The following is a 26,969-nucleotide window of genomic DNA, read 5'->3' on the forward strand; positions in this document are numbered from 1 at the left end:
TTTGACCATTCATCTTATTTGAAAAAATTACGAGAAAGTTGAAAAATTATGTTCTATCATCTAATAACAATATCAATATCAATCATAATTTTTTAAATAAAATAAAAAGTCAAATATTGTATCTATAAACTGAAAAATAAATTGATTTTGAGACGAGGGGAGTAGGAAACAGTAAGGATAGAGAGGTAACTTCAGAGAGTTTTGGCTGGTTCAAACTTCTAATCTGACGGCTTGTTCTGAGCAGTCAGCAGCAGCTGCGCCCATTCTCTTGACTAGTAGCAGCAGCTAGTTAGTAGAACCTTTGACTATTGACCATCATGAGATATTGAGGGCGAAACAGTCACAACTTACTACTTAGAACACTTTTAATAAGCTGCTTATATATCATACATGTCATCAAGCATCCTAATGTTTTTTACACATAAAAAGCTTGATTGTGCTTCTTAATTTCTGACGATGAATCCAAACACTATGTTTTGTTGTTCAGATTTATATCTAAATAAATTTTTTTTGGGACGAAGGGCTTAAGGCAGAGATTCAGGCCATCCCTACCCAGTGGCAGAATAATATTATTAGGGTCACTCTTCAAATATTGTAGTGTCAAACCATGTTTATTAAAGCAAAATTTCAGTCTTAACGTGGAATTAACAAAAAGTTATTGGGGTCATATGACCCTAGTGGTTATACGGTAGCTCCGCCCTGTCCTTACCTTACACTTTGCACTGAGAATCATATTCTCACTCACTTGGTCATCCCAGTTCTGTAGATTGATGAATTCACTGGAACACAACATCCCAGTAGAGAGCCCAGCATCTGGGCTATGTACCACATTTCTGGAGGATTAGCTGGTCCTTTTAAGTATTTTTGGGCCCAAAACATCACTATGGGCCTCGTCTGTATGGGCCAACATTTGAGCCCAACTAACCATACGGCCCTGAATTTTAGTTCAATTCCAGGCCTTAATTGAGGACCTGAGGCCCATTCAAGTAGGGCTTTAATTGGAAAAAAAAAAAATCAAAACCAGCAAGTCAGACAATCTGGCTTAAATCTACTCTCCCCATTTTACCTCACTACTCTTCCACCCATAAACATCTCTTATTTAATAATGATCATATGGGTCATTTTGCTAGTTTGTAAATTATCATTTCTTTACTAAACTGTTCATTTATTTTAGGACGGGGCACGTGGTAGCTTTTTTTTTTAACTTCATTCTTCTCGAGCTAATTTAATAGATTGTCCATGAGACCATTTGGGTAGTTTTTCCACCTATTTTTTTCGCCCTCTCGAGCTAATTATGGTTGGGCTTACACTCGTCTACTATTAATCAGCGATATAAGCCTGAGAAAAAGTAGAACATTCGCTCCCTTTTCTTTGTCCTCAAGATCACTTTTGAATTAGATCTACATCTCCGTGTTTTCGTTTATGCTTATATGTCAGAATTTAAATTTTTAATCTTAAATTTGGATTTTATTTTAGAGTTTTTCGCCGAAGTTTATTTTTCAGCATTGGTTTTAGATCGTTAAGAATATGTATATAAAAGTTTTAATTATAAATTATTTTTTATTTGCAAATATGCCTTTTGATTTTTTTTCATAAAAAACTCAAACAATCACTGCTAGTTGACTATTAGATTTGCCTTCAAAAAATTCATTTAACCGCTGCAAATGTTCAAAATAGAAACAAAAAAACTTGACAATTTACCATACAGTATCCTAGAAATCAAGTATTTGTCCTTGAATATTTTTTAGTTCTTCTAAAATTAAATCCAGACATAAGAGTTACATAGCTCTTCATCTTTTAGATAAAAGCGCCAGCCAAAATTTGGCTGTTATTTCATAACAATCAACACGTACTTGTATGTGACTGTAAAAAAAAAAATTCAGGTAAACATTTTATATTGGTTTACTTACGTACATTAAAATATACCCATCACAAGTTTTCCTAACATTTATAAATAACTATTTATGTTTTTATTATTTCGCGAAATGTTTGTTATATTTTTTATAAGATCCATCCAAAGTGAGACCTTAGTTGGGGGTCGAAACTGGCAGACCAGAGAATCTGGCCCAAATCTAGGTAATTACGGCTGGGCCTTAACACACTGTCACAATTTACCTGGGCCATTAGACCATTTGGTTAAATCTTTCCATTTGCTTTTTTTATTTCTCTCTGTTATCACCATATGTTAGCAATATACCCGTGCTATGTTTGTTATTAAACATCACCATACGTTAACATATGTATGGTTAATAAACTTTATTATTAAATACCCGTGCTATGTTTGGTCAATAAACTTTATTATTAAATATCATCATACGTTAACATATGTATGTTTGATATATGACTTGAATCGAGTTAAGATGTAATTAGATCTATTTTAGAAAATTACTTTAACTAATGAAATTAAATAATATATGAAAAAATATTATGACACCGTAGCGTTAGCACGGATATATACATGTACATGGTAGTTACAGAAAATCTAGGTTTACTCACACAATGCTACGGGCCAGTCTCATGCACGCGAGGGTTCGTGCGATTCGTCCACCAGCGAATACATATACGTATAGACTTTATACATAAAGTATTTGCCTAAAATATTATACATATAAACTTTATACACTAAAAATTATACGCGCATACTTTATATCCTAAATATTATTCCCTCCGTTCCTAAATATTTGGTGCCGTTGACTTTTTTATACACGTTTGACTATTCGTTTTATTAAAAAAATTACATAATTATTAATTATTTTTATATCATTTTATTTTATTATTAAATATACTTTTATACATACATATTAACTTTACATATTTTACAAAAGAAATTGAATAAGATAAATAGTCAAAAATGTATAAAAAATCAATGAGGTAAAACATTTAGAGACAGAGGGAGTACATGTATAGAGTTTGTAAAAAAAAGTTATACATATAAATTTTGTACACTAAATAATACTCTCATGCCGTTGATTTTTTTATACATCGTCTTAATCAAAATATTTTTAACCATATATTGGGCCTTACAGTGTCGCAAACTATATGGGCCAATGGACCAGGCCTACTAATTTCTCAGGGCTGCACTGAATTGATAAGAGCTTTTCTTCTCTACCATTTTATTTCATTGTTTAGTAAGAATGAGGTGTTGGAGAGAGAGAGAGAAGAGTGAAGGTGAGAGCTGAGCTGAGCCACAAGTCGACACAAACAAAAGAAAAGGTTCTGTCTCCTCTCCATTTCCATCCACAGTGGTGCACTTTTGCACGTGGCTCCCGCACACGCCTCTACCACCACCACCTGGAGGATCCCACGCCACACAAACCAGCTCCACCCTACTAACCACATGTTTTTTTTTTACATTTATATCGAAGAAGAAAAATAGGCCTAAATGCATTGGAAACAAAAAAGATTTTGAATATACTAGAGTAGTACTGTTTGCAAATTTTAATCTGTGGTTCCCACATGTCTGTTTGTGTTCATGTCATCTGCAAATACATGGTTAAGTCTGCTCGAGAGGATTTTGGTGCAGAGCTGGTTTAGGTTGTGTTCAGTTTGTAAAATGATTTTACAGAAACATCGCATCGATGTGTACGGTCACATATTTAAAGTATTAAACGTAGTATAATTATAAAACAAATTTCATATTACGTCTGAAAACCGCGAGACAAATCTTTTGAGTCTAATTAATCCGTCATTAGCACATGTTGGTTACTGTAGTACTTATGGCTAATCACGTACTAATTAGGCTTAAAACATCCGTCTCGCTATTTCCTCCATAACTGTATAATTAGTTTTAATATTCATGTATATTTAATGATTTATTTATATGTCCGAACATTTGATGTGATGTTTTTAGAACTATAAGGCCTTAGGTTAGGCAAGGTGATGCTAGTGGTGGAGCCTGCCTACAGCACAACTAGTGTACAACCGAAGTGGTGGTGTTTTCAGGGGGAGGCGCTAACCATTTATTGAGTAAGTAAATAATGAAAATATAATGATTAAATTGACGAGGGAAAATGGAAGAGCTATAACTTTGGTAAGCAAGATGCAAAAAGAATATCAAATAAATGGCAAAAAGAACGTTTACAAAATATAGACTTTTACTAGTTTGCGTCAACAAGAATGATATCACATACGTGAATAAATACTATATGAACACTAAATATTACTATCATACTAAAAGCACTCAGCTATGCAAGAAGCACATTAAAAATGAACATAGCACAAGATTATTGGTATGTTCAAGTCTTTGAGGCTCTCATCATTTGTCTTTTTCGTGAAAAAAGTCAAACAACGTATTTGTAAATAAAAAATATTTTATAAATAAAATTTTTATATATGTGTTCTTAGCAATCTAAAAGGAATTGCTAAAAAATAAATTACGATGAGAAAACCCAAAATCAACTTCAAATCTAAGATTAAAACTTTTTGTTTTGGCAAATAAACATAATCAAGAGCGAAAAGATGAGACCCTCAGTATGTCCAAGAGGCAGGATGAGGGTGCGTATTTTATAAACATCTTTGTTTCTATGTAAATACTAACATGCATCACCGTCTCTGTCCTCTTATCTCTCCTCCACTATGTGTAACACATCTATTGCTCTTTTTCCACACCCTGAGTAACAATAGTAGGAGCATTAAGTAGGATCCAATGCTTCAATGCTTCCCAATTAATCTTCTTAGGTTGTGTCCTTTTGGAGATTTTCGATGAAAGACTAAAGATTATCTGATCTTTTATAGCTATTTATAGGGGTAAACAATAGAATTAACTACTACAAAATTAAACATATATTTTTATATAAGATGATAAAATAGAATTAACTACTACAAAGTTAAACATATATTTTTATACAAGATCATAAAATTGTATATAGAAATTTTTATTACAATTAACGTGCGCAAAAAACCGAGTAAAAAATCCAAGAAAAAAACTTGGTCAATAACGCAGCCTAATATTCCATCACGTAGAGATGGATTTGTCTCATATGCATCGAGGGCCATCCTCGAACTGCTCGTGCTACTGCTGCTCCATGTATCCCAAAATAATTTTATGTTTCTAGTTTAAATTTACATCATAAATACTAAAAAAACATTGGCACACAAACAAAGAAGGAAAATTAAAAAGAAAAAACACTGCCGCTCTCCTACCACGAGCGAGAGCGACCAACACTTGGCGTCCGGCATCCCTCTCCTCCTGGCCTCCTCGTCCGCTCACGTCGCCGTAGGGGAAAAAAACCCAAAACAAATAAAAAGGAAATCTCCACGCCACGTCACCGCCTACGCGGCGCCATTAAAGATAAGACGTGCCCAGGCCCGCGCTCTCCAGTGGAGCTCCCCTCCGCCCCCCCCCCAACCCCTCCCACGTCACCACCACCCGCGTCTCCTCGCCACGTGGGCTCCCCCCTCTGGCTAGTTGAGACTTGAGATGAACTGTTTCTCATTTTCCGTCGGCATATTTTTCAAATAGTATATTTTATAAATTTTTTTATAATTGTCTTAAAAACAAATAAATTAATTTTTTAAATTTTTAATAATTAATACTTAATTAATCATATATTGATTACGTTTATGTTTTCCGTACGGTTAATCAGCTTCTCCTCCTCCCCTAGGCTGGGGCCCACCAGCCCCGATGCGCTTTTCCACCACAGCCGCACGTTGGCATCTCCCATCGCGGCCGCACGTGGTGGCCTCCCCCTCCCCCGCGTCGCATCCGGGCCGTCCGATGCGCGCGGGGCAACGGCGTCCACGAGTTCTGCCGTGTGTCGATCGGACGGTCGAGGATGGGAGGGGGAACGAAACGGACGGTGAGGATCGAGCGCGCGCGGGAGGCTCACGAGGCCACCGCACCGCGAGGGGGAAAAAAGCGCAAGGCGGGGGTAGGCCACTAATCGGCCGCCAGCTGGCCCGCCATGTGGGGCCCACGCCCCCGGGGGGCCTTTCCTGGCCGCAAATTATTCATTATTATTTAGCCTGCGCCCTTTTCCGTCTTTTCGCTACGCCCCCCTGGTGGTTCTTGAATTTGTGGAAACGTCCTTCCAAGGACCATTTTGAGAATTTCTTTCTGTTGCTTATTCTCTCCATTTTTTTTTTTGGTTTAAGGAGTTAGCAGCAGTTGTCTACGGTATGTAGGTAAATAATAGAATGTGTTTTTATGTTAACTTTGTTGTGGGCTAACGATTTTCTGCGATTGTGTTTTTACCGTTGTCATGTTTTTGATAAATAGTATTTTAGACTATTTATCAAAGTGATCAATGATGATGAATTGATGGCACTATCAACTAACCACCACATATTTTGAGTCCATAACCGAATTCATCTATCCATTTGTTGCTGAGTACTGCCTTTTAGCCTATGGAGTGGTATAATATGTGGCTATGAATGCACAATCATTTTTCCCTCGAGAGGCATGCGTGCAATAGATGTTGAAGACTTGGGTACATGGTACCACTCGTCCTAAAATAAATTTATTTTTGAATTTTTAGATATAATCTTTAATTCTTCATCTTATTTATATTTTTTTTGTGATTAATATTTTTATTGCTGTTAGATGATAAAATATTAATTGTATTTTACACATGACTAATTTTTTTGAGTTTTTAATTAAATTTTTTAAATAAGACGGATGGTCAAATACTGGGCATAGAAATAAAAAAAACAAAGTCTTTCTGGATGGAGGCAGTAAGAACTAACCCCACACACTTGGTTGCAGAAAGGCCATGTTTAGTTTCAAAAACTTTTTCTAAAAACATCACATCGAATCTTTGGACATCTAAATAAAGCATTAAATATACATGAACATTAAAACTAATTACATAGTTATGGGGAAAATCGTGAGACGAATATTTTGAGTCTAATTAGGACATGATTAGCCATAAGTGCTACAGTAACCAATATGTACTAATGACGGATTAATTAGACTAAAAAAATTCGTCTCGCGGTTTCTAGGCGAAATCTAAAAAACTATGGGGTGTTTAGATGGGGCTAAACTTTTTAGTCGCATGTCACATCGGATATTTGGATATTTATTATAAATATTAAATGCAGACTAATTATAAAACTAATTACAGAAATAAGAGCTAGTTTGCATGACAAATTTTTAAGCCTAATTAATCCATAATTAGAGCATGTTTATTGTAGTATCACATAAGCTAATCATGAATTAATTAGGCTTAATAGATTCGTCTTGCGAATTAGTCTAAGATTATTGATGAGTTTTATTAATAGTCTACGTTTACTATTTATAATAAGTGTTTAAGCATTCGATAAGACAAGGGACTCAAGTTTAGTCTCTTATTCCAAACACCCCCTAACTCGCTAATCATTTATGCAAAATGAAGTATAACCAAATAGTTTTTTCTCCGGAATCAATGCTATTTAGATGTAGACCGCTATGACCCTTAAAACACAGTTACACAAACACACAATATTTAATAAGACATACACATTAGATTAGGTTTCTTCTGGGGCAGCAAACAACCAGATGAACAAACACCAATGGTGTTTGTTATGGTATATTTGTAAATGCAAAATAATTTGTAAATAAAAAATTTATATGCATATTCTTAACGATCTAAAAGCCAAAAGCCAATGCCGGCAAATAAAATTCGGTAAAAAAATCCTCTAAAATCAACTCTAAATTTAAGATAGAAAATTCAAATTTTGTCTTATAAGCATAAGCAGAAGAAAAATATTAGCGTGCCAAATTGCACCTTGTCAATAATAATACCAATCTTGTACTCCCTCCGTTCTATAAAATAAGACATAACTATTTTTTTCCCATAATATAAGGCATGCATGCAAGTATGCATTAACTAGCACATTTTTCATTATCAAAACATCCAATCATGTTACATGTATGCATACATGTACCTAGGTAATCTAAATAAGAAGGTAGTTATAACTTTTTTTTGTCTTTGGTTTAGTGGTGGTTATGCCTTATATCATGAAACAGATGGAGCAGCGAGCTCAAACAATCATTTATACATAACTTCACGATCTCTGCAACACAAATACACATGACTTATCAAGACATAAACCCAGAACCAACATTACTATTTTTTCCCAATACGACAAACAACAAGACGAACAAACATGCTATTAGTCAGTGTTAACCAGGACCCCAAAAAAATCACACTCCATTGCTTTTTCCCCGAAGAAGAAAAAGCTTCAACACCAAAATCGAAGAAGGTCTTTGGGCCCCTTTGAATCACATTAATGGAAAAAAAAGAAGAATGAGAAAAATATAGAATTCCGACGTGAATGTAAGTGTAAACTAGAGGACTGCAAAACACAGAAAAAACGTGGAAATGACCGTTTGATTGGACCACAGGAATTTGAGCAAAGATAAAGACTCAAATGATTTTTTCCATGAGGTTCTAACTCTTGTTAAATTTCATCCAAAACTTGTATGGGAAGAGACGTTTCATAGGAATTTCAAAGGGTCCATTCCCTTGATTCAAAGGAATTTGTAGAAAAAATTTCTATAAAATAAAATCCTCTAAAATTACTATAAATTTTTTTCGAATGAAAAGGGCTTAAACAAAAACAAAGGGTGGTAGATCCCATTCCCATGCTATGCGGGGTGGGGGCGGGGAGGAAGATGGGATTCCGGGAGCGCCGGAGGGCGTGGGCGCAAGAATCCGTCGTCGGAGGCCGAGAAATCCACAAGAAAAGATAGTGGCTGAGATTTCTCCCCGGCGCTCGCCCCGCGAGAGCGACCCCCACCCCCGCCCCCCCTCCTCTTCCTCCTCTCTCCTCTCTCCCCTCTCGCGCGCGCACACGCAGCAGCAGCGAGCCCGACTCGATCCATCCTTGCTTGCTTGCTTGGTTGCGAGGTTTGCGGCGGGGGGGGGGGGGGGGGGGGGGGGCAGTGGTAGATTGGCTTATTAGCTAGATCCTCGCCTGAGCTGTGACGGCGGCCGAGGAGAGAGAAGGAGGGAGAGGGGGAGGGGTGGTGGTGAGGTGATCGATGCTGTTGCGTAGGCGACGGCGTGGCCGGTGACGCCCGCCGCCGTCGCGGTCGCCTGTGGTGAGGGGGAGGTTGGGGAGGGGGAAGGGCTCTCTGGAAGCTTCGGGACTCTGCTCGGTTCGCGGTTGATTCGGCTGGGCGCAGGCCGCCGTGTTGGATTGGATTGCTTCGCTTGCTCGAGGTAAACCCGGATTTTCCAGCGACTTATTTTGTTACGAGTTTAATCGCGATGCTTGCTCTGCTCTGCTCTGCCTAGCTTAGATTATTTACTCCGTTGTAGCGGTAATTTTTTTCGTTCGATTTTTGGAGAGGTTTTCCGCGTTTTTTTTATTTTACCAATGAAATTGCGCAGCCTCGGCTGCTCTGCTCTGTTTTACTGTGCGGATTTATCTCCGTTCTGCGCTTGGATTGGATGGATCACGGATGCGAAAGTTTGATGCCTCCTGCGATTGACGGATCCTACTGTAAACGCAACCATGCGAGAGCTGATTTCTGCTGCTTTGTCGCGGTATTCTGTGCAGGGCGGCGGCGGCTGGGCATTCGTTCGTGGTGGTGCTGCGCTCGGTGTCTTCGCAGAGGCGAGTCCTATTTTGTTTTTTTGGGTTCATAATGGAAATGGTTCACATGCCACCGAGTTCTCTTTCTGTGCGCAGCTCAGCCAGGAGATAGCGCCGTGGTCAATTCTTTTCGCTTAAGCGAAACCGTTGCTTCCTTGTGGCTGGGATTAATCGGATTCATGGGAGCTTGAGTGTGCGTGGTTAGTGGAGTTTTTTTTGGTACAATAGGTTGGTTACAGGTCTCGTACTAACTTTATTTGTTCTCTTGTTCTGGTGGTTATGTGTGGCAATTTTGTTGGTCGGAACGTCAATGAATTAAGGGAGTGACTAGGTTGATCTGTGAGGACATTTTTCTGGGATTGGTTTGTTCAAGCAGAGTTAGTATATTTTAGGTTGTGCTCTTGTGGTTTACTTTTTTGACCTGGTCAGTTTAGGGGTATTCTCTTTCCTTGCCGTAGTCAGTATGCAGTGGTGCATACAAAGTTTCAAAATTCTTATTGTTTTTATTGTGGCTATGGAAGATATGACTAGTGTTAACTTGGTACCGTGATTTGCAGGCAGAAAATTGCTGGGTACACGAGTTAATTCAGGTGCAGGCTTTTTGTGACTTCTTGGGTTTCAGCTATGCTTTAATAAAAATTAACGAAATAATCTGGTACTGTAAACGCTCTTAACTTGTTTCACAGGAAGGAAAGAGTGTAATTTGTGTTGCTCAATTTGCTATGCAGTGAGAGAGCAACTTGATACGGTTATTTAAGGAGGTGAGTTAAAGATAGTTTAACGTGGTAGCTGCTCTCCTCAATCTTATCCTATTTTTAATCTACTTTTCAAGGTTTCAGGGATGTGAATCTCATAGTGATTTTTTTGTAACTTTACATTAACATATACTCATAACACTATAATGTTACGAATAATAAGTTCCAGAATCATGGCAAAAAAAAAAGAAGAATAAGTTCAAGAAACCAGCTTTCGTGGTCATTGTGATTTTATGTTTATGCAAACTAGGAAGCCATTGGTTCCTATGTATCCGTGCTATACCCTGTGGTCTCCATTGCAATTATTTGGCCATCACAGCTGAAGTTGCTGTCTTGAGCCACGAGCATAACGGCATTTCAAATACTTCTGTAGATTGCGCCAGCAGTCCTAATGATATTAATCAATGGAATATCAAGGGAAATATTTTGTCAACATAAAGCTTAAATATATTATTAATGGTTTCCCTTCACATTTTCTAGGATGTTCACTTGGTGAAGCAAGTGTAAATACCAGCACAAGTCTTTGGAATTACCATCATAGAAATTTTAAGTCTTTCAAGCACTGAAGTTTCATGAGCACCTTAAATCTTATTTTTGATTTATCCTTAATTTAATTTTTTTTCTAGAATCAAGTGTATAAAAAATTACAGTAGTTATGTGGGAACGAAAATTCCTTTATGCTATTGCAATGTGTTATGAATTGGCTTGTACTGTACCAATATTCTAGGTTTTCAGACCTGTATCAGAGCCAATACACAGCAGTTTTACCTCTGATGCATTGATATTGTGCTACTCCGCGTAATGGTGGAGATTGGTTAGCTTGTGCATGCTTATTCCTCGTGTTCTTCAACATGGTTTTTGGGGGTTTTGGTACCGGTGTTGATTTTTCTGTCAGCTAGAGTTTATGTTTTCCATTTTGTTGTGGATCAGTTGGTGTATGCATGTTTGAATAATACATTAAATGGCTGAATATTAAATTTTAACTAATGTTTGAGAGGATGGAAAGTTCAAAGTTCTTTTTTATTAGTTTGAATTCCATCTTTGTTATGCCCTTTATAATTGTATTGTCCATGCCTGATGATTTTTTCAGCTGTGCCAAGACCAACCTGCCTAAAAAAATATAACTGCTTGACTCATGCACAGCTAGGAAAATCACTGTACAGATCCAGAATGATGTAAGGGTTGGTCCTAAAAACTTTGAGAATATTGGAATTAACAGCCAGGTGCAGTATTGCAAATACTGAAAACCCTTAAGTGTTGCTGATTGTTGGAGTGTATAAAGTGAATTGTCTACCTTTCCCTATTAGCTTAGACTTTTGGGTGCAATTGGTTGGTGCATGCAACTTAATATAGTATCAGAGCTAGAGGTCTCGAGTTCGAATCCTAACTGGCACATAATTAAATAAAATAATTACAGCCAATTCTAATATTCCATGCTTAAGACTTGAGGGGGTCTCGCGTGAGGGGGAATGTTGGAGTGTATAAAGTGAATTGTCCGTCTTTCCCTATTACCTTAGACTTTTGGGTGCAACTAGTCGGTGCATGCAACTTAACACTGATCAAATAACATGGTTGTCTTTTTGTGTAGCTAACTACTTAGTTTTTGACATAATACACCTCATGTTGAAAAGGTGATGAGTTAAAGTTTCTTGGATTGTGATATACTGATATGTATAGCTGCTGCATTAAAATGAAAGATATGAAAGTTATTTTTAATGGTTATTGAATCACAGGTGTTTTTCCTGTCCTGAGTAGTGAATTCCAACTGTTTCAGGTCATTAGCTTAAAAAACTGTTGAGGAGTAGGGGATGTGCTGGTCATGATGTTAAAGTTATATAGAGACTTTCAAATCTTTGAGAGATTTGGTCATTTTGAAATTTAACATGTTTGGGCTGTTGCCACTACTAATAAAATGGATGTGAAAATCCATTAGTGCTTGTCATATATTTCTTTTTAAAATCTAATTCAATTAATAAATTTTACTTGCAGTAGCAACAATGACACCAATACTATCAGTGCTTGCACAAGCATATGGATGTTAGCTTTCTTAGCAACAAATACAGCTTAAAACCAAGCTATAGTCAACATAGAAGTTGACAAGATCACTGAACATGATTCTTGCCAATATTGAATCTTGTGCAAGGATATGGAAAATTTGTCACCAGGGGAACCTTGCAGCTCTAGAATTTGGTCTTGACTGATTGTACTCACTATAATGACTGGGTATATATTGAGAGTCCACATACTCAATATTTAAATTAGACACAAAAAAAAAAGGTTTGTACAGCCAAAGAAGTCAAATATGTCATCAGCCAATGAAAGACTCTCATGTACCTTGGTGGATAGAGAATGGAAGAGTACCTCATCAACGGGTGTGTTGTATACATCTTAGGGGCTGGAGACAATTTTAAAATTCGACTTAAGTAATCCATGCATTATTAAACTGCAAAATCCTTGATATTCCTTCCATGAATCTTGTGATCAAATTTCATGGATATGTAGAGCATTCTATCCTGATTTTGGTTGGAAGCTTTGTTAAATTTGCCATATCTTTTGTGACACGATAATTTTGTCATTTCTGATAATGTACTTGGAAGGTGGAAATTAATAGAAACTAGTCACTGATGTGTATTTTGTTCTGGCAGGTTAAAGAAAGTGTTTGGCCTCAGTAGGTGAGCTTGATTACTGTTTGTGTTGCTGCTTTGTTGCTTTTTCATACTTTTATTTGGTTTAATGCATCTAATTGATTCTTCTTTTTTAAATGGTTGCATAATTTGAGAACTGCGAGTTTTAATCTGATTCTAGAGTTGAAGATAAAGCGAGGAGCAAGGTTAAACTCTGCTGACTTGTTTTTTGTGTGCAACAGACCAATTGAAGCTGAGGATTTTCTAGGTGAGTGGAGTGGTGCAGTTCCTGGATTATTATTTTCAAGTGATTCTTCTAGTTGTGAAGCCTTTTAGTTTTATCGAATTAAGTGATGCCTTGTTTTGAGGACATATTATTTTTCTTTGTGGAGTACCGTTTTACCATTTTGAAATGTTTTTGTTTTAGATAATGTTTGAAAATGTTTATGAATTTTAATTGTGGTCCTATGTTGCCTCTTTTTGCAGACTGACGGCAATTGGATCAATTCAAGTAGGTGAGTGGAATTGATCGTCTTGAAGATTTTGATCCAAGTCCAATTCACAAGTAGAATTGTGAATTCTTTAGGTTTTACCTTGGGTTTGTAACACTAATTTGGCTGCTCTTTTATGGTTGGGTGCACAAATTTGAAATATTGGGAGTGTTGGTGTGATATAGAGGTCTAGAAGGAGGTATGAGGTACTACTTGCGTCACGTCCAGCGTTTGGTTGGAGTTATGGAAGGAGGTGTGCTTTTGTTTGTGGAAGACCTCAACTCCAACTGACAAATCGACGAATTACCGGCACTACCATTATATTTCTTTTTTTTTCTTGAATTGGGGATGGAGATTAATTCCTCTGGAGAGGAAGCAGTGGTAAAGGTGAGTTGTTCTTTGATGTGTATGCTGATTCATGTTTAAAATAAAAAGCAGCATTTTCTCAGGGGTTATTTTTAGGTGAGGAAGCCATACACAATCACAAAGCAGAGGGAGCGTTGGACTGAGGCAGAGCACAAAAGGTTCCTTGAAGCCTTAAAACTGTATGGGAGAGCTTGGCAGCGCATAGAAGGTGAATGCTCCATATATGTCATATGTATGCTATTGCTTTCTGAATTTACCATTTTGCACTCACTGTGATTATTAGCTCATTAGCTGGTTAATTAATATGACTTTATTTTAATTATTGATATGGATCTTGCATCTTTTCCTTTCGTTTTCTTGTCTGCTGTCTGATTTATTCTATAGAGCATGTTGGGACAAAGACAGCTGTGCAGATAAGAAGTCATGCTCAAAAGTTCTTCACTAAGGTTCTTCCTCTATCTTATTGGCTAGCGTTCCTTTTTTTTTGTTTTGGTTTTCTCCTTAGCTTTCTGGTTTCCTTGTCTTTAGCTTTGGTATAAAAACGGGTGGCTTTGATTCTTACTTTCTTTTTCCCCCTTACTTTGTGCAACATTCTTTCTTTCCTATCTTCTTGTATGTTGCATACTAGTAATGCAATTACATATACATGGAGTATGAACTGTGCAAGATTAGTTTCCTTAGATTATGATGAGAGCTACACTTATGATCTTTGCACTCTGATAGTTGGATGAAATTTTAACTAAATATTGTTGAGATGGAAGAAATATACTAGGAAGTGCTTGTCTAGTTGCAAAAAGGATGCTACTGAACGCCCCTGGTTGCTGGTTTCTTTTACATGTCCATCTATCTCTGAGATTTGAGCATGCACTTCTGACAAAGAAAGCATTCTTGTACTGTTATTTTTTTAGATAATGGAAGTTTTATTGAATCTCGAACAATTACAACAACATGATACAACTGTATTGAGAACACTCTCGGCCTCTACATAGCTAAGACGCACACAGCCAAAATGCACACCTATGACATAGAAAGCTTCAAAAGGATAAAAGTACAGGAGATGTTAAGGGCCATCAATCTATAAACTAGCTAGCCACCCATACTTCTGGATTAAACACTCCGTGACCAACTGACCACCCACTCCAATTGCTGACATGCCACTGCAGTAAAATCCCATAAACCCGATTTCTGGAGAATGGACCATGTTCAGACCTTTTCTTATAAAAACCACATCGTTTCTGCATAGCCATAATGAGTCAATACATTTACATAGTAAGTCAATACAAATTGTAAAATGGGATATTTGAATGCACTGTATATGAAATATAAATCAATTTTGAGCTAACACTCCATGTGGACTATCATCAAGATTAGTAAAGATTTAATCAAACATGTTCTAGTGCCTATGTGGTGTGAATGACTAGGATTCTAAAAAAAGGAAAAGAACTAGGTAGCTATTTGAGGCAATTGAAAAAATAAGAAGAATGTAAAATGATTTACTAAAGCAGACCTTCCATTAGAAGTGTCTGAAAGGTAAGAAAACGCCAATATAATACTGCACATCTATTGTTTATCAGTCAAAACAGAAGAGTCAGTCCGTTCCTTTGTTGTTTTCTCCCCCAATCTAAGTCCTGTCCTTTCTGTTGCTTTTCCTTTTGTGCAACCTACCTTCCCTGTGCCTTTTAGGGGCAGTACACTGCCACCTGATGGAGGTCACATTGCCATCAATTTGCAACAGCCAGCGGACTGTTGCATTTTTGAAATTGCACCATCATCCTCAAAGTCTCGTTGCCAGATCTATGGATGGGCAGGAACACAGGTAGGAGTTTAAAAAAACATGCTGGTTTTCTGGGTTCTCAACTCTTATACCCAGCCAGTCATCAATGACCAGACCTTCCTTGTTGTGGTCAGTTGGATGGTTGGTTGTTGATGAAAGGGGTGAATAGCTAGCTCTGCCCTATTTTTCATAAAAATATATAACACAGCTAACAGTTTTTAAAACTAGAGTTGCTGGAAGTACTTTCCAGTAAATATAAATGTTTTCGCCATGTGTATGCTCTTAAAAGGATATGGTGACAAGAAACCACGTTTACCTAACTGGTACTTATAGTGCTTAGGCACCTTCTGTAGTATAACAATTGCACAGTAAACACGTGAATTTACATCCCATAAACTCATAACATTGGTTTGAGAAGGTTGGTGAATGTGATATGGGAGGTCAGGAGGATGCAATATAGTCACATGTTTCCTGGTGTCCCCTGATTTTGCCCCCCCCCCCCACACACACACAAAAACCCAAAAAGAAAAAACTGACAGTAATAGTATGCCCATTATGGTGTATGTCAATTTAATTAGTTGTTAGCTCAGGTGTCTTTCTCAGTCATTACGCTGATTCAGTTAAAAACTGATATAAAATAGCTTTCTGGAGCCCTGAAGGGTTATGGATTGTGACTGTTCCGGGCTTTAGATGCACAGGTGCTTCTCTTTTGCAAATACATGCAACAGTACTTTAATTCAACATCATCACTGCACCAGTAATTGTGAAAGTATAGTTTTGACTTGTTGCTATTTGGTTTCCAGGCTGAAGTCTACCATGAGTATTTAGTGATTAGTAATTGGTTCGTGTCGTAATTATCCAGAGATTTGGTTCATTGATCACATAGCATGCCTCTAATTGGCTATGCTCTTCCTTGCTTGGTCAATGATGATGAATGTCATGGTTGATGTTCAAACTAAACCTCAGCATGTCATTCTGAGATCAAAAGGATAATATTTCTATAGGCATAGAACTGAATCCATGACTTGCACCTGTACTATGTGGAAATAGCCTTTCGTTTTATGCAAGAGACAAACTAAATGCCTACGAAATTAATGATAGCATAATTTCCAGGGTCGTATTGTGAACTTGGCTTCAATGTGGACTTTTGACGTCCAGAAAAGATGCTTTCAAATTTCTCTCAAACAGCCAAACTATATGCAGTTATTATCTTATTTCATGTTTGAAATACAGCTTATCATGCAAAGCCATCTGCAGGGATGAAATTGCTTAAAAAAATCTCACAATTAACTTGTTCCAAACAGTGTTAGCACATGTATAGTTCATTTTTATCCTTAGCAAAGTACAGGTATTTAGCTATTATATAGAAAATGCCTGTTAATGTACCAGTGGCCTACTGCTAAAGGTTTTTACTACCTTCTACATTGTGCTCTCTCCACTCCATAATATTTGTCCAAGGCTACCACCTGCATAGATCAAGGAGGCACTAGATATAAGAAATAATTAATGATATTGGATCATATAACTTTTGAACTTCTTTTAGCATTATTTAAAGTGGAATAAAGCGTTGGGACATCGCAATAACTCCATGCTCCACTTCTAAATTTCTCAACAAACAAACATTGTCAAAGGGAGCAACCCCAAGAAAATGAACAAATCCTGTGGAGCAGATGGAGTAGCATTATTTAAACTTCCAATATAGAGTATTATGGCACTTTCCTGTATGTCAAATTTACTGTTACATATGCCAGCATTTGTAGTTTCTTTTGGTGTTTAACTGTAGCTATCTATGCCTAAATTACTGTTACATATGCCTATATTTGTAGTTTCTTTTTGGTATTTAACTGTATCTAACTAATTGAAATTTTTCAGCTGGAAAAGGAAGCTATCAACAATGGCACTTCTCCAGGACAAGCTCATGACATCGACATACCTCCACCAAGACCTAAAAGAAAACCTAACAGCCCATATCCTCGGAAAAGTAGTCTTAGCTGTGAGACATCCATCAGGGAAGTTCCGAATGATAAGGCAACAAAATCAAATTTAAGGAGCAATAGCACTTCACAAATGGCAGGTGATGCAGCTCTTGAGGTACATAGCTTTGTAGTATTTTGATTTAGCTAGAGGTTTCTATACATGACATATCTTTTTTTTAATATTCCACCCTTTGTTTCTTTAACAAGAAACTCGCTTGTATTCAGAAACTTCAAAGAAAGGAGATATCTGAAAAAGGAAGTTGCTCCGAAGTTATTAATCTCTTTGAGATCCCATCTGCATCATTTTCTTCAGTTAACAAGGGCTCTTCAAATCATGATGCATCCAGGGGGATGGAACCGACTAAAACAGAAATCAAGGATGTGGTCATCCTGGAAAGGGACTCTATACACAATGGTGTGGTAAAGAATGCAAAAGATATTAATGACCAGGAAATGGAAAGGCTTAATGAAATGCACATCAGCTCCAAGTCTGATCATTCTCATGAAAATTGCTTGGATGCCTCAAAGCAACAATCGAAGCCAAAGCCAAATTCAGTGGAGGCAACGTATGCTGACTGGTCTGCTAGAAGAGATTCACACTACCAAATGGATAGAAATGGGGTGACTGGCATCCCAGCCACCGGAACTGAAGGAAGCCATCCTGATCAAACAAGTGATCAAATGGGAGGGGCCAGTGGAACCATGAACCAATGCATCCATCCAACACTTCCTGTGGATCCGAAATTTGACAGAAGTGACACAGCACAGCCCTTCCCTCACAACTATACAGCCTTTGCACCAATAATGCAATGCCACTGCGACCAAGATGCCTACAGATCTTTTGTCAATATGTCATCCACCTTCTCCAGCATGCTTGTTTCCACATTGTTGTCAAACCCTGCAATTCATGCAGCTGCAAGGCTTGCAGCATCATACTGGCCTGCAATTGACAGCAACAGTCCTGATCCAAACCAAGAAAATATTTCTGAGAGTGCTCAAGGAAGCCACGCTGGGTCTCCTCCCAACATGGCATCTATTGTTGCAGCTACAATCGCTGCAGCATCAGCATGGTGGGCAACACAAGGTCTTCTCCCTCTTTTTCCTCCACCTATAGCGTTTCCATTTGTTCCAGCTCCTAGCGCTCCCTTTCCCACAGCAGATGTTCAGCGGGCTCCAGAAAAAGATATAGACTGCCCGATTGATAATGCACAGAAGGAATTGCAAGAAACTCGGAAGCAAGATAAGTCTGAAGCTATGAAGGTCATAGTGTCCTCAGAGTCTGATGAGAGTGGTCAAGGAGAAGTGTTGCTCCACACTGAGTTAAAGATATCTCCAGCAGATAAAGATGATACCAAAACTGCCACAGGAGCTAACACAAGTGAAGTTTTTGGAAACAAGAAAAAGCAGGATCGCTCTTCATGCGGTTCCAACACGCCGTCAAGTAGTGATATAGAAGCAGATAATGCTCCTGAGAAGCAAGAAAAGGCTAACGACAAGGCAAAGCAAGCATCTTGCAGTAACTCTTCCGCCGGTGACACTAACCACCGCAGATTTAGGAGCAGTGGAAGCACAAGTGATTCATGGAAGGAAGTTTCTGAAGAGGTGGTCGTCTTACCAGAATTTCACATATTCACTTTTATCTTACTCACTGAACATCCATCACTGCTTTTCTAATTCACATTTCTACTGTCAGGGTCGTCTGGCTTTCGATGCACTGTTCAGTAGAGAAAGGCTTCCCCAAAGCTTTTCTCCTCCACAAGCAGAAGGGTCAAAGGAGGTCACCAAGGAGGACGAAGATGAAGTAACCACGGTGACAGTTGACCTCAACAAGAATGTGACGATTATTGATCATGAACTCGACACAACGGATGAGCCAAGAGCTTCCTTTCCTAATGAATTGTCAAATCTGAAGCTAAAATCTCGCAGGACTGGTTTCAAACCATACAAGAGGTGCTCAGTGGAAGCAAAGGAGAACAGGGTACCGGCTAGCGATGAGGTTGGTACCAAGAGGATTCGTCTTGAAAGTGAAACATCCACATGATTTGCTTTCCACATTGTTGCTGGCCTCTACCAAGAAGTTATCAAAAGTTTACATCTGAGTTACCGTAGAATTTCAGCACCTCACAAAACTCAATTTATTGTGTGTTGTATCTTAATGCTTGCCAAGCAGCTCCTTTAGACTGCTTTTTAAACCATATCTCATAGACTTTTAATTAGCATTAAGAGACTGCTAAACTTTCTGCATTAAAGGGTTTTATGTTTATTATGCTTTATAATCTGGGGAACGATAATAATTGGAGTTTTGGTTCATTTTTCTTGATCATATTTTATCAACTGCATTTGATGCACAACTTAAGCTCAGTGCAAGTTATAGTGGATAGGGTCTATGGGGGATCTTAACCACTAATCCAGTGCAATTTTTTTTATCACAAAATTCTAACAAATGTTTCTCCAAACAAGCATTATGCTTATGCCATTTTTTGTTTTCTCTACTTCATAGTTTTCAACACGGATTATTGGGTCTCAATTGCATCTCCTAATGAAATCCTGAAAACTGCCATCCTTATCTATTAGAGACTTGTGTGCATCACTCCCCAATTTGCTTTAGACAAAGATTGTACTACTTGGCATATTCTTCTTGTGACACAAGTGGAGACCAAATAATATATGCTTTTGGTTTACCCTGACCAAATCATGCAAGTGCATGCATGTTCCTAGTTCCAACATGTGACCTTGAAAAATGATGAACAGGGAGAACATAATCACCTTTGTATCTGTCAGCACATATATCTGAGATTTGAAGATTCTTTGGATGGACCCTGTCTGGAATCCATGTGTTCCTTTTTCTCAAACAGGAGCCACCAGCAACAAATATTTGGAACTAATTGATCTCCAACTACTACATTTCACTTTCATGGTTGCTGCTGTTGCATATATAAAAAACAAATGTTGCAATTAGGACATGCAGATCAGTGCATGATCACCACTTGCTGAATGAAGGGAAACAGGGTGCCAGAGTGGGAAGAACGTGTTCAATGTGCCCACTTGCAAACATGGATTGGACAGGAGTAGTGGTAGTGAGCTCCAAAAGGTTCAGATAATTCATAATTATTGGGTATGTTGCATTACAAGTTGCAAAACCATATGGTATTTGAGCTGCTGGTGTTGTGCACAACTTCCTCTCTGCTACGCAACAGGAGAAAATGTGTGACTATGAAATGTACCCTGGCAACCTTTTGAAGTTGTGCAAAAAGCACATTTGATTTTTCTCAAGAAAAGCAGAACAACAGCAGAAATTGATGGGTTTTTTTTGCTGGAATTTCTACAGTTTGTCAGTTTTTGATTAAGCTTTTCCTGCATACAAATTGCAAAATATAAGAGGACTTGTACCATCCCTGAGCAGTTATGACTAAACTCAAGTCTCCTCTACAACTGGGAAAAAAAAAATGTGTATATCTGACGAGGCAAGCTGCGGATTCTGCTGATCTGATGACTTGGTCACCTTGACCAACTAGCTAGCTTAACTAGCTAAAACCTTATTTAGCATTGTTTGTTGAGAAAGTTTTCACGGCAAACCATGGTTAACGTTTCCCTATTATATATAACCAAGACCAACGTTTCTCTGTCACCGGAATTAATTGCAAGTTGCCTCGAACACTTTGTACTACACACCCGGTACTTCCTCTACATGATAATTGTACTACTCCATGAACATGCTACATGATTAGGCCAGATTTAATGCATAGTTTTATGGCATAGTTACTAAAACCGTAAACTAGGTAATCGAGTTTTATGGGGATGAAACTCCTCTCTCATCTCATGAAACTTTCTCATTTAATGACTTTGCCGTGTTAATAATTTTGCTGACGTGACACCAACAACATCTCATAAAATATGTATTGAGACTAGCCTTATTGAAATAGTTTGGTGGTATGGTGCGGCGATTAGTTTGTGTTCTTTAACCAGGTTGGTTATTACCATACTAATTCATAATACCTTAGACTACTGGAATATGCGCATCAAACATAGTTTAGGTTGAAGAAATCATGCATTAAGCTATATATCAGACTTGAATGGTACTTTCCAACTATGTATACTGTTTTCAGCTGTAGCAACTGTCATTAGAAAAGTTAACACCACTAGTTAAGAGCCAGTGACTGCTAAAGCATTTTTTTTTTCATTATGCACCAGACGATTTTTCTTACGGATCACCTGTGCATATCTTTTTTCAGAAAATTAACTCTGTAGGCTTTTGGTGGTGTTAATTTAGCAGAAATGTTTGATCTGGGGATCATTGCTTAAACAAATTCATTAGTATATATTTGAATCACCCCCAGGCACATGGAAGATGACGCAACAAGCAACAAGGGCGATGACGTCGTCGCTTGAATTGATCAACCGCGTAGATTAAATTACTATGTGTTGTTCTCTTCTCTCCTCTATCTATTTTATGTGTACAGTTGTTGAGTTTAGAAAACGTCACTTAATTCACAGAACAAAACATAGTAAGACCCGAAGCAAGATGACCAAAAATGTTGATGTATTTTTTAGTTCTCCGTTTATATATGTATATACTAATTAAGTTAGTTAATTTGTTTTCAACCCTCAACGCAACTTAATTTGAAACATTTTAACGTTTCAACAATCAGCTGTACTTAGCAGTTAACACGGTTCACTTTTTTTTTCTTTCTTAATTAGCCTCAATTTAGAGAGGCTTTTGGTGAGGTGAGATGTCGCTAATATGGGTTAAGTCATTTAATTTTAAAAAGTGCCTAATGATTCGATAAAATCTTACTTGCCCAGTTGCACTATGGAAAATTATTTAGTATTGAGATCAATTTGGCATAGGAAAATTAAGAATAATTGACCCTAACACAATAGTATATAAAATTTACGTTCAAAAAAACTAGTACATAAAATTAAATGAACACGTTTTGACGAGTCTATTGAACATTATTAATTATTTCAGAGGGAATGGAGATTTATTCCAAGATTCTTTTAGTCATTGATAGTAACTTAACATCAATACATTTGTAAAATTTCAAAATATAAATTTAAATGATAGGATTCAGGTAAATAAAATTTAAAATTTTCATTAAGTTCCTAAAATTAAAACTTCAGAAAAATGTTGCACTTTAATTTAAATTAACTATTTGTCATGTCTTCCACCCCCAGTAAATCCATTAATCTAGCTAGGAATTCCACTACTACAACTAACCTAAAAAATACTGGTTAAGAAAATCGACAGTAAATCCCAAGCACTTATGAGGGGATATAAAAAACGGCATCGACACTCATAGTTTTGATCCAATTCAAAAATTCGACAAGGTAAAAACAAAAAAAATATTTTAATTTGTATATTACTACCACCGCTAACTGTATATATACTGTGATCTCAATTCCTTGTGTCATTTTTACTGGAATTATAAATAAATTATATTGGTGAGATTGAAACTCTAGACCTATCTCTCATGTGCTCACATCCTTACGAACTCATGTACACATCAATTATTATGTTTGGCCCTGGACATCATTTCCTTTTGACCATTTCTTGCGAGATTATATATATATATATATGTGTGTGTGTGTGAGCATCTAAATGACGTCAAATGAAAAGGTTTTCACCTACAAAATTGTTATCTCGTCGAGCCAAAATTAACTCTAAATTTTTAAGGTTGAAAATTTAAATTTTGGCTTATACTTCAAAAAGATAAGGGTGCAACATCAATGTCCTATGATAGTGAATAGGATGCATCATCAATGCATTACATTATTTGAAATAAAACACCATTGATTTTAATTATAATGTGTTATTCTTAACACACATAACACCCAAAATCATATATATATATATATATAACATGCAAATTAACAAAATTCCAGACTGGTAGCCTGGAGGCAACCTGGTTCCAGTTATATATTAATTTTGCCCCGAGTTGCTCATTGTCTACTATATCTACCCAGCTCACAACTGATTGACTACTTCACACCAATTTCTATTAAAAAGGGTTAAGCACATGCAGATAAACTAACTAACACAGGTTAAGTAAATTCTAATACTAGACAACAACTCAAGGAAAACTGCATCCACTTTAATTTGAAGCAAGCTAATGAGAGGGAATCCCTAAGTTGGCATGGCATGACCTACCCCTGCAACAAGTTGCTGCAAATGTGTAACTACCACAAACATGCATGCATGTAGTAGTAGTATTAATCCAGGTAGTAGCAATAAGTGGAGTTGAAATGGTTAGTTAATTAATTGATTGGTTATTACCAGTTAATTAGTACAATATTAGCCACACCCCTGCATCCTCCGGCCTAGCTAGCTACTGCATCCGTTTCATATTGTAAGTCTTTTTGACTTTGTCAAAATTTATTGATTGATGAATGTATATACTTTATATATGTGTCTAGATTAATTAACATCTATATAAATTTAGACAATGTTAGAAAGAGTTACATTGTGAAACTGAGGGACTAACTCATTAGTCTCATGCCCCTGCCAATCTCAGAAAGGACAAACCCACTTGCTGCCTAGGTATATATTTTACTTAATTATATCAGGTGGGCCCCCTCCCCTAATTGCAAAGAAGCTTCTCTCTTTCTCTCTCTAAGCTTCTCTCTCTCTCATCAACCCCATTCCCCATCATCTCTTCCATACCTAGCTAGTTGCTACCCTTCTAATCCTCTCTCTCTGTAAGCTATCCTTGTAATCCTCATCAATTTCATGTCAAGAACCACCATTTCATGATGCATGATTAGCTACCTGGCCTGCTAAACCCTTTCCATTCTTAGTTAGTTCTTCCATTGCATGCACTAATCACTATCTTAGCTACAAGAACTTCTCTTAACTTCAGGTAGGATTCCCCTCAGATCCAAGAAAGATCCACCCAAAGAATCCGAGCGAAAAAAGAAAGGAAAAGTTAGATCTTGCCCTAGCTAGCTTGAGGGAGACAGAGAGAGGGAGAGCAATCCATTCCATGTACATGGACTTAACCTTGGGAGGAGCAGTGCTGCAGGTAGAAGCTACTGAGGAAGAAGAAGAGGAGGAGGAGCAAGCTCTAGGTCAAGAAGCTACACCGGCGGCGTTGGTGCTAGGTCGGCGCGAGGTGGTCGTCGGCGGCGGCGGAGGTGGATGTGGAGCGGTGGAGCGGGAGCACATGTTCGACAAGGTGGTGACCCCGAGCGACGTCGGCAAGCTCAACCGGCTGGTGGTGCCGAAGCAGCACGCCGAGCGCTTCTTCCCGGCGGCCGCCGCCGGGACGCAGCTGTGCTTCGAGGACCGCGCCGGGACGCCGTGGCGGTTCCGGTACTCCTACTGGGGGAGCAGCCAGAGCTACGTCATGACCAAAGGGTGGAGCCGCTTCGTCCGCGCCGCCCGCCTCTCCGCCGGCGACACCGTCTCCTTCTCCCGCGCCGGCGACCGCTACTTCATCGACTACCGCCACTGCCACCGCCGCGGCCGCGACATCAACTTCGCCGCCGCCGCCGCCGCCGGCATGCCGACGTGGCCGCCGCTCTTCGGCCGGGTGCAAACGGCGCCGGCCTGCAGCTACGGCCCCGGGAGTGCAACGATGTTCTTGGACACGGTGGTGCCGGTCGTCGCCGGCCACCGCGTCGACGTGGGACCCACGGGACAGAGGAGCTTCAGGCTCTTCGGGGTGAATGTCGAGTGCGGAGGCAACGACGCGGCGGCGGCGGCGGCGGCGGCGGAAGAAGCTGATGATGCCGCCGGCGACGACGACGACGACGACGGTGATCGCCGGGGTGAAGAAATGGAGCTTGTCATGTGGACGAACCATAGGTAGAGTAATTGGCAATTCTAGCAATTACACAAAGCTGGGTATTTTTCATAATTATACTTAATTTAGATCTGATTCCAATTTGTTATGATAATGATGATTCTAATTGCACCAATTAATTCATCAATATCTCCTTGTCGTTCTTGTTCTTTTGGTTGTTGATTCCTTAAATTGTTTCTTGGTTAATTTAGCTATATATATCCAGGTAGCTAGTGTGATCAATGATAATTGAATATGACCAAAGAAATTAATTTATTTGTGTTTGGGTAGAATAACAGTAGATCTGGCTTTGAGATTCGATGCTGAAGTGATCATATATATATATGTGTGTGTGTGTTCCAAATCATGGTCAATTGCATATATGTGTGCCTCTCTCTCCACAGTAATTCTTGATTATCTCCTAATTTTATGCTCATAAATTATTCTCTGAAAAAAATTATGCAAGTCCACTCATTTATCGCCCAAGCATGTGATGATTTGAGAATGCATGCCAACATGTAATAAGAATTAATGAGCATGTATGTCCATACAGTCCAGTGTCATGACTTTTATGCCATATGCTGTGTTCCATGCATGTTGCACATATATCAAATGAAGGTTAATATATAGTCTTTGCAACTTGGTTGTGTGTTTTTAGACTTTACACTCCATCTCGCCGTGTCTATCCTTTAATTCATCATAAGTTTGCTTTTCTTGCGATTGTGTGAGATAACATATATATGTGTTACAGCTGTCCACTAATTAATTCTCATGCATGCATGTTCATAACATTTACACCTGATACTAATATGATCAATTTTACAGTTCTTGAAAAGGTACTAGAAAATACCAAAATTTTAGTGTAAAATTTGGTACCTTTTAGTACCTCCGGTACCAAGAGGTAATAAAATTTACATAGGAAAAAATAGTACCTCCTGGTACCTTTCTCAAGGACCGTAAAATTGCTCTACTAATATATATATATATATATATATATATATATATATATATATATATATACCCCTCCATGTGTCTATATATATGTATATGTATGGGTTTTTTTTTTATATGCAGCATATATATATAGCTTTATTAACACACACACATATATATATATATGTTATGTATACTACTATACTTGCACCGATATCCACATAAGAATTAGTTCATGTGGTAGATCGATAAGATCGTCAAACTATTGTTTGCTAAGAATTAATATAGCTTCAGCTGGATTCATCACTAGCTCGTTAGCTATACATGCATGCATGATTTCAGCAATATAATCAATTCACCCACTTATAAATTAAATGAAAAATTATGGAGCTAGCTAACGATGTATATAAGCAAAACCTAGCTAATTCTCACCCTGTTCTTTTCATTTGACGGAATAATTAAGAAAATTAAAAGGAAAGAGATATGTGGCAAGTGTAAATACAAATGTGCCATCTCCCTGCAAAATAACTGTATAACTGTATGATTCATGTGAATGAAATTACATAACAATGAGGTTGCTATAATCTGATGCATCTTGCTGCAATTTGCTAGCAATTGTGGATCGCTAGAAATGATTTGGTCTTTAGAGCGAGTACACAGTTTCTTATATATTTCTAGTTTGGCAATCTATTTTTAATTTTTCTTCTTATTGTCTTGGTTTTCTATAAGTATTATTTCTACTTATATATA

At 37.9% G+C, this 26,969-nt stretch overlaps 2 protein-coding genes across 10 annotated transcripts; both read left to right on the forward strand.

Annotated features, from left to right (window-relative positions):
* The first annotated feature begins 8,918 nt into the window (after positions 1-8,918).
* Positions 8,919-19,815, forward strand: LOC102717637 (protein CCA1). Of its 9 annotated transcripts, none has more exons than XM_006659075.2 (12): positions 9,641-9,719; positions 10,077-10,109; positions 10,206-10,280; positions 12,920-12,946; positions 13,080-13,166; positions 13,385-13,413; positions 13,575-13,776; positions 13,852-13,963; positions 14,140-14,201; positions 17,402-17,620; positions 17,713-19,107; positions 19,199-19,815. In XM_006659075.2, the coding sequence occupies exons 7-12, from the start codon at positions 13,738-13,740 to the stop codon at positions 19,544-19,546; spliced, it is 2,175 nt and encodes a 724-aa protein (XP_006659138.1). In that variant the 5' UTR covers positions 9,641-9,719; positions 10,077-10,109; positions 10,206-10,280; positions 12,920-12,946; positions 13,080-13,166; positions 13,385-13,413; positions 13,575-13,737; the 3' UTR covers positions 19,547-19,815. The 9 variants fall into 9 exon arrangements, with proteins under 9 accessions (XP_006659145.1, XP_006659138.1, XP_015695900.1 ...); XM_015840414.2 differs by having other exon boundaries at positions 9,660-9,747; positions 13,054-13,166; XM_015840415.2 differs by having other exon boundaries at positions 9,660-9,747; positions 13,559-13,776.
* A 4,360-nt stretch (positions 19,816-24,175) lies between these two features.
* LOC102699890 (putative B3 domain-containing protein Os08g0157700) lies at positions 24,176-25,313 on the forward strand. The gene has a single exon (XM_040527249.1). It carries the CDS (start codon positions 24,486-24,488, stop codon positions 25,311-25,313), a length of 828 nt encoding a protein of 275 aa, XP_040383183.1. The 5' UTR covers positions 24,176-24,485.
* The last annotated feature ends 1,656 nt before the right edge of the window (positions 25,314-26,969 follow it).

The sequence above is a fragment of the Oryza brachyantha genome, chromosome 8, assembly GCF_000231095.2.
Source record: "Oryza brachyantha chromosome 8, ObraRS2, whole genome shotgun sequence".
NCBI classification, from domain to species: domain Eukaryota; kingdom Viridiplantae; phylum Streptophyta; class Magnoliopsida; order Poales; family Poaceae; genus Oryza; species Oryza brachyantha.

Coding starts and splice junctions, on each gene's coding strand:
- LOC102699890 (XM_040527249.1), top strand. CDS start 24,486: ATGTACATGGACTTAACCTTGGGAGGAGCAGTGCTGCAGGTAGAAGCT.
- LOC102717637 (XM_006659075.2), top strand. CDS start 13,738: ATGGAGATTAATTCCTCTGGAGAGGAAGCAGTGGTAAAG. Junction 14,202..17,401: donor CTCAAAAGTTCTTCACTAAG/GTTCTTCCTCTA, acceptor GAAATTTTTCAG/CTGGAAAAGGAAGCTATCAA. Junction 19,108..19,198: donor GGAAGGAAGTTTCTGAAGAG/GTGGTCGTCTTA, acceptor TTCTACTGTCAG/GGTCGTCTGGCTTTCGATGC.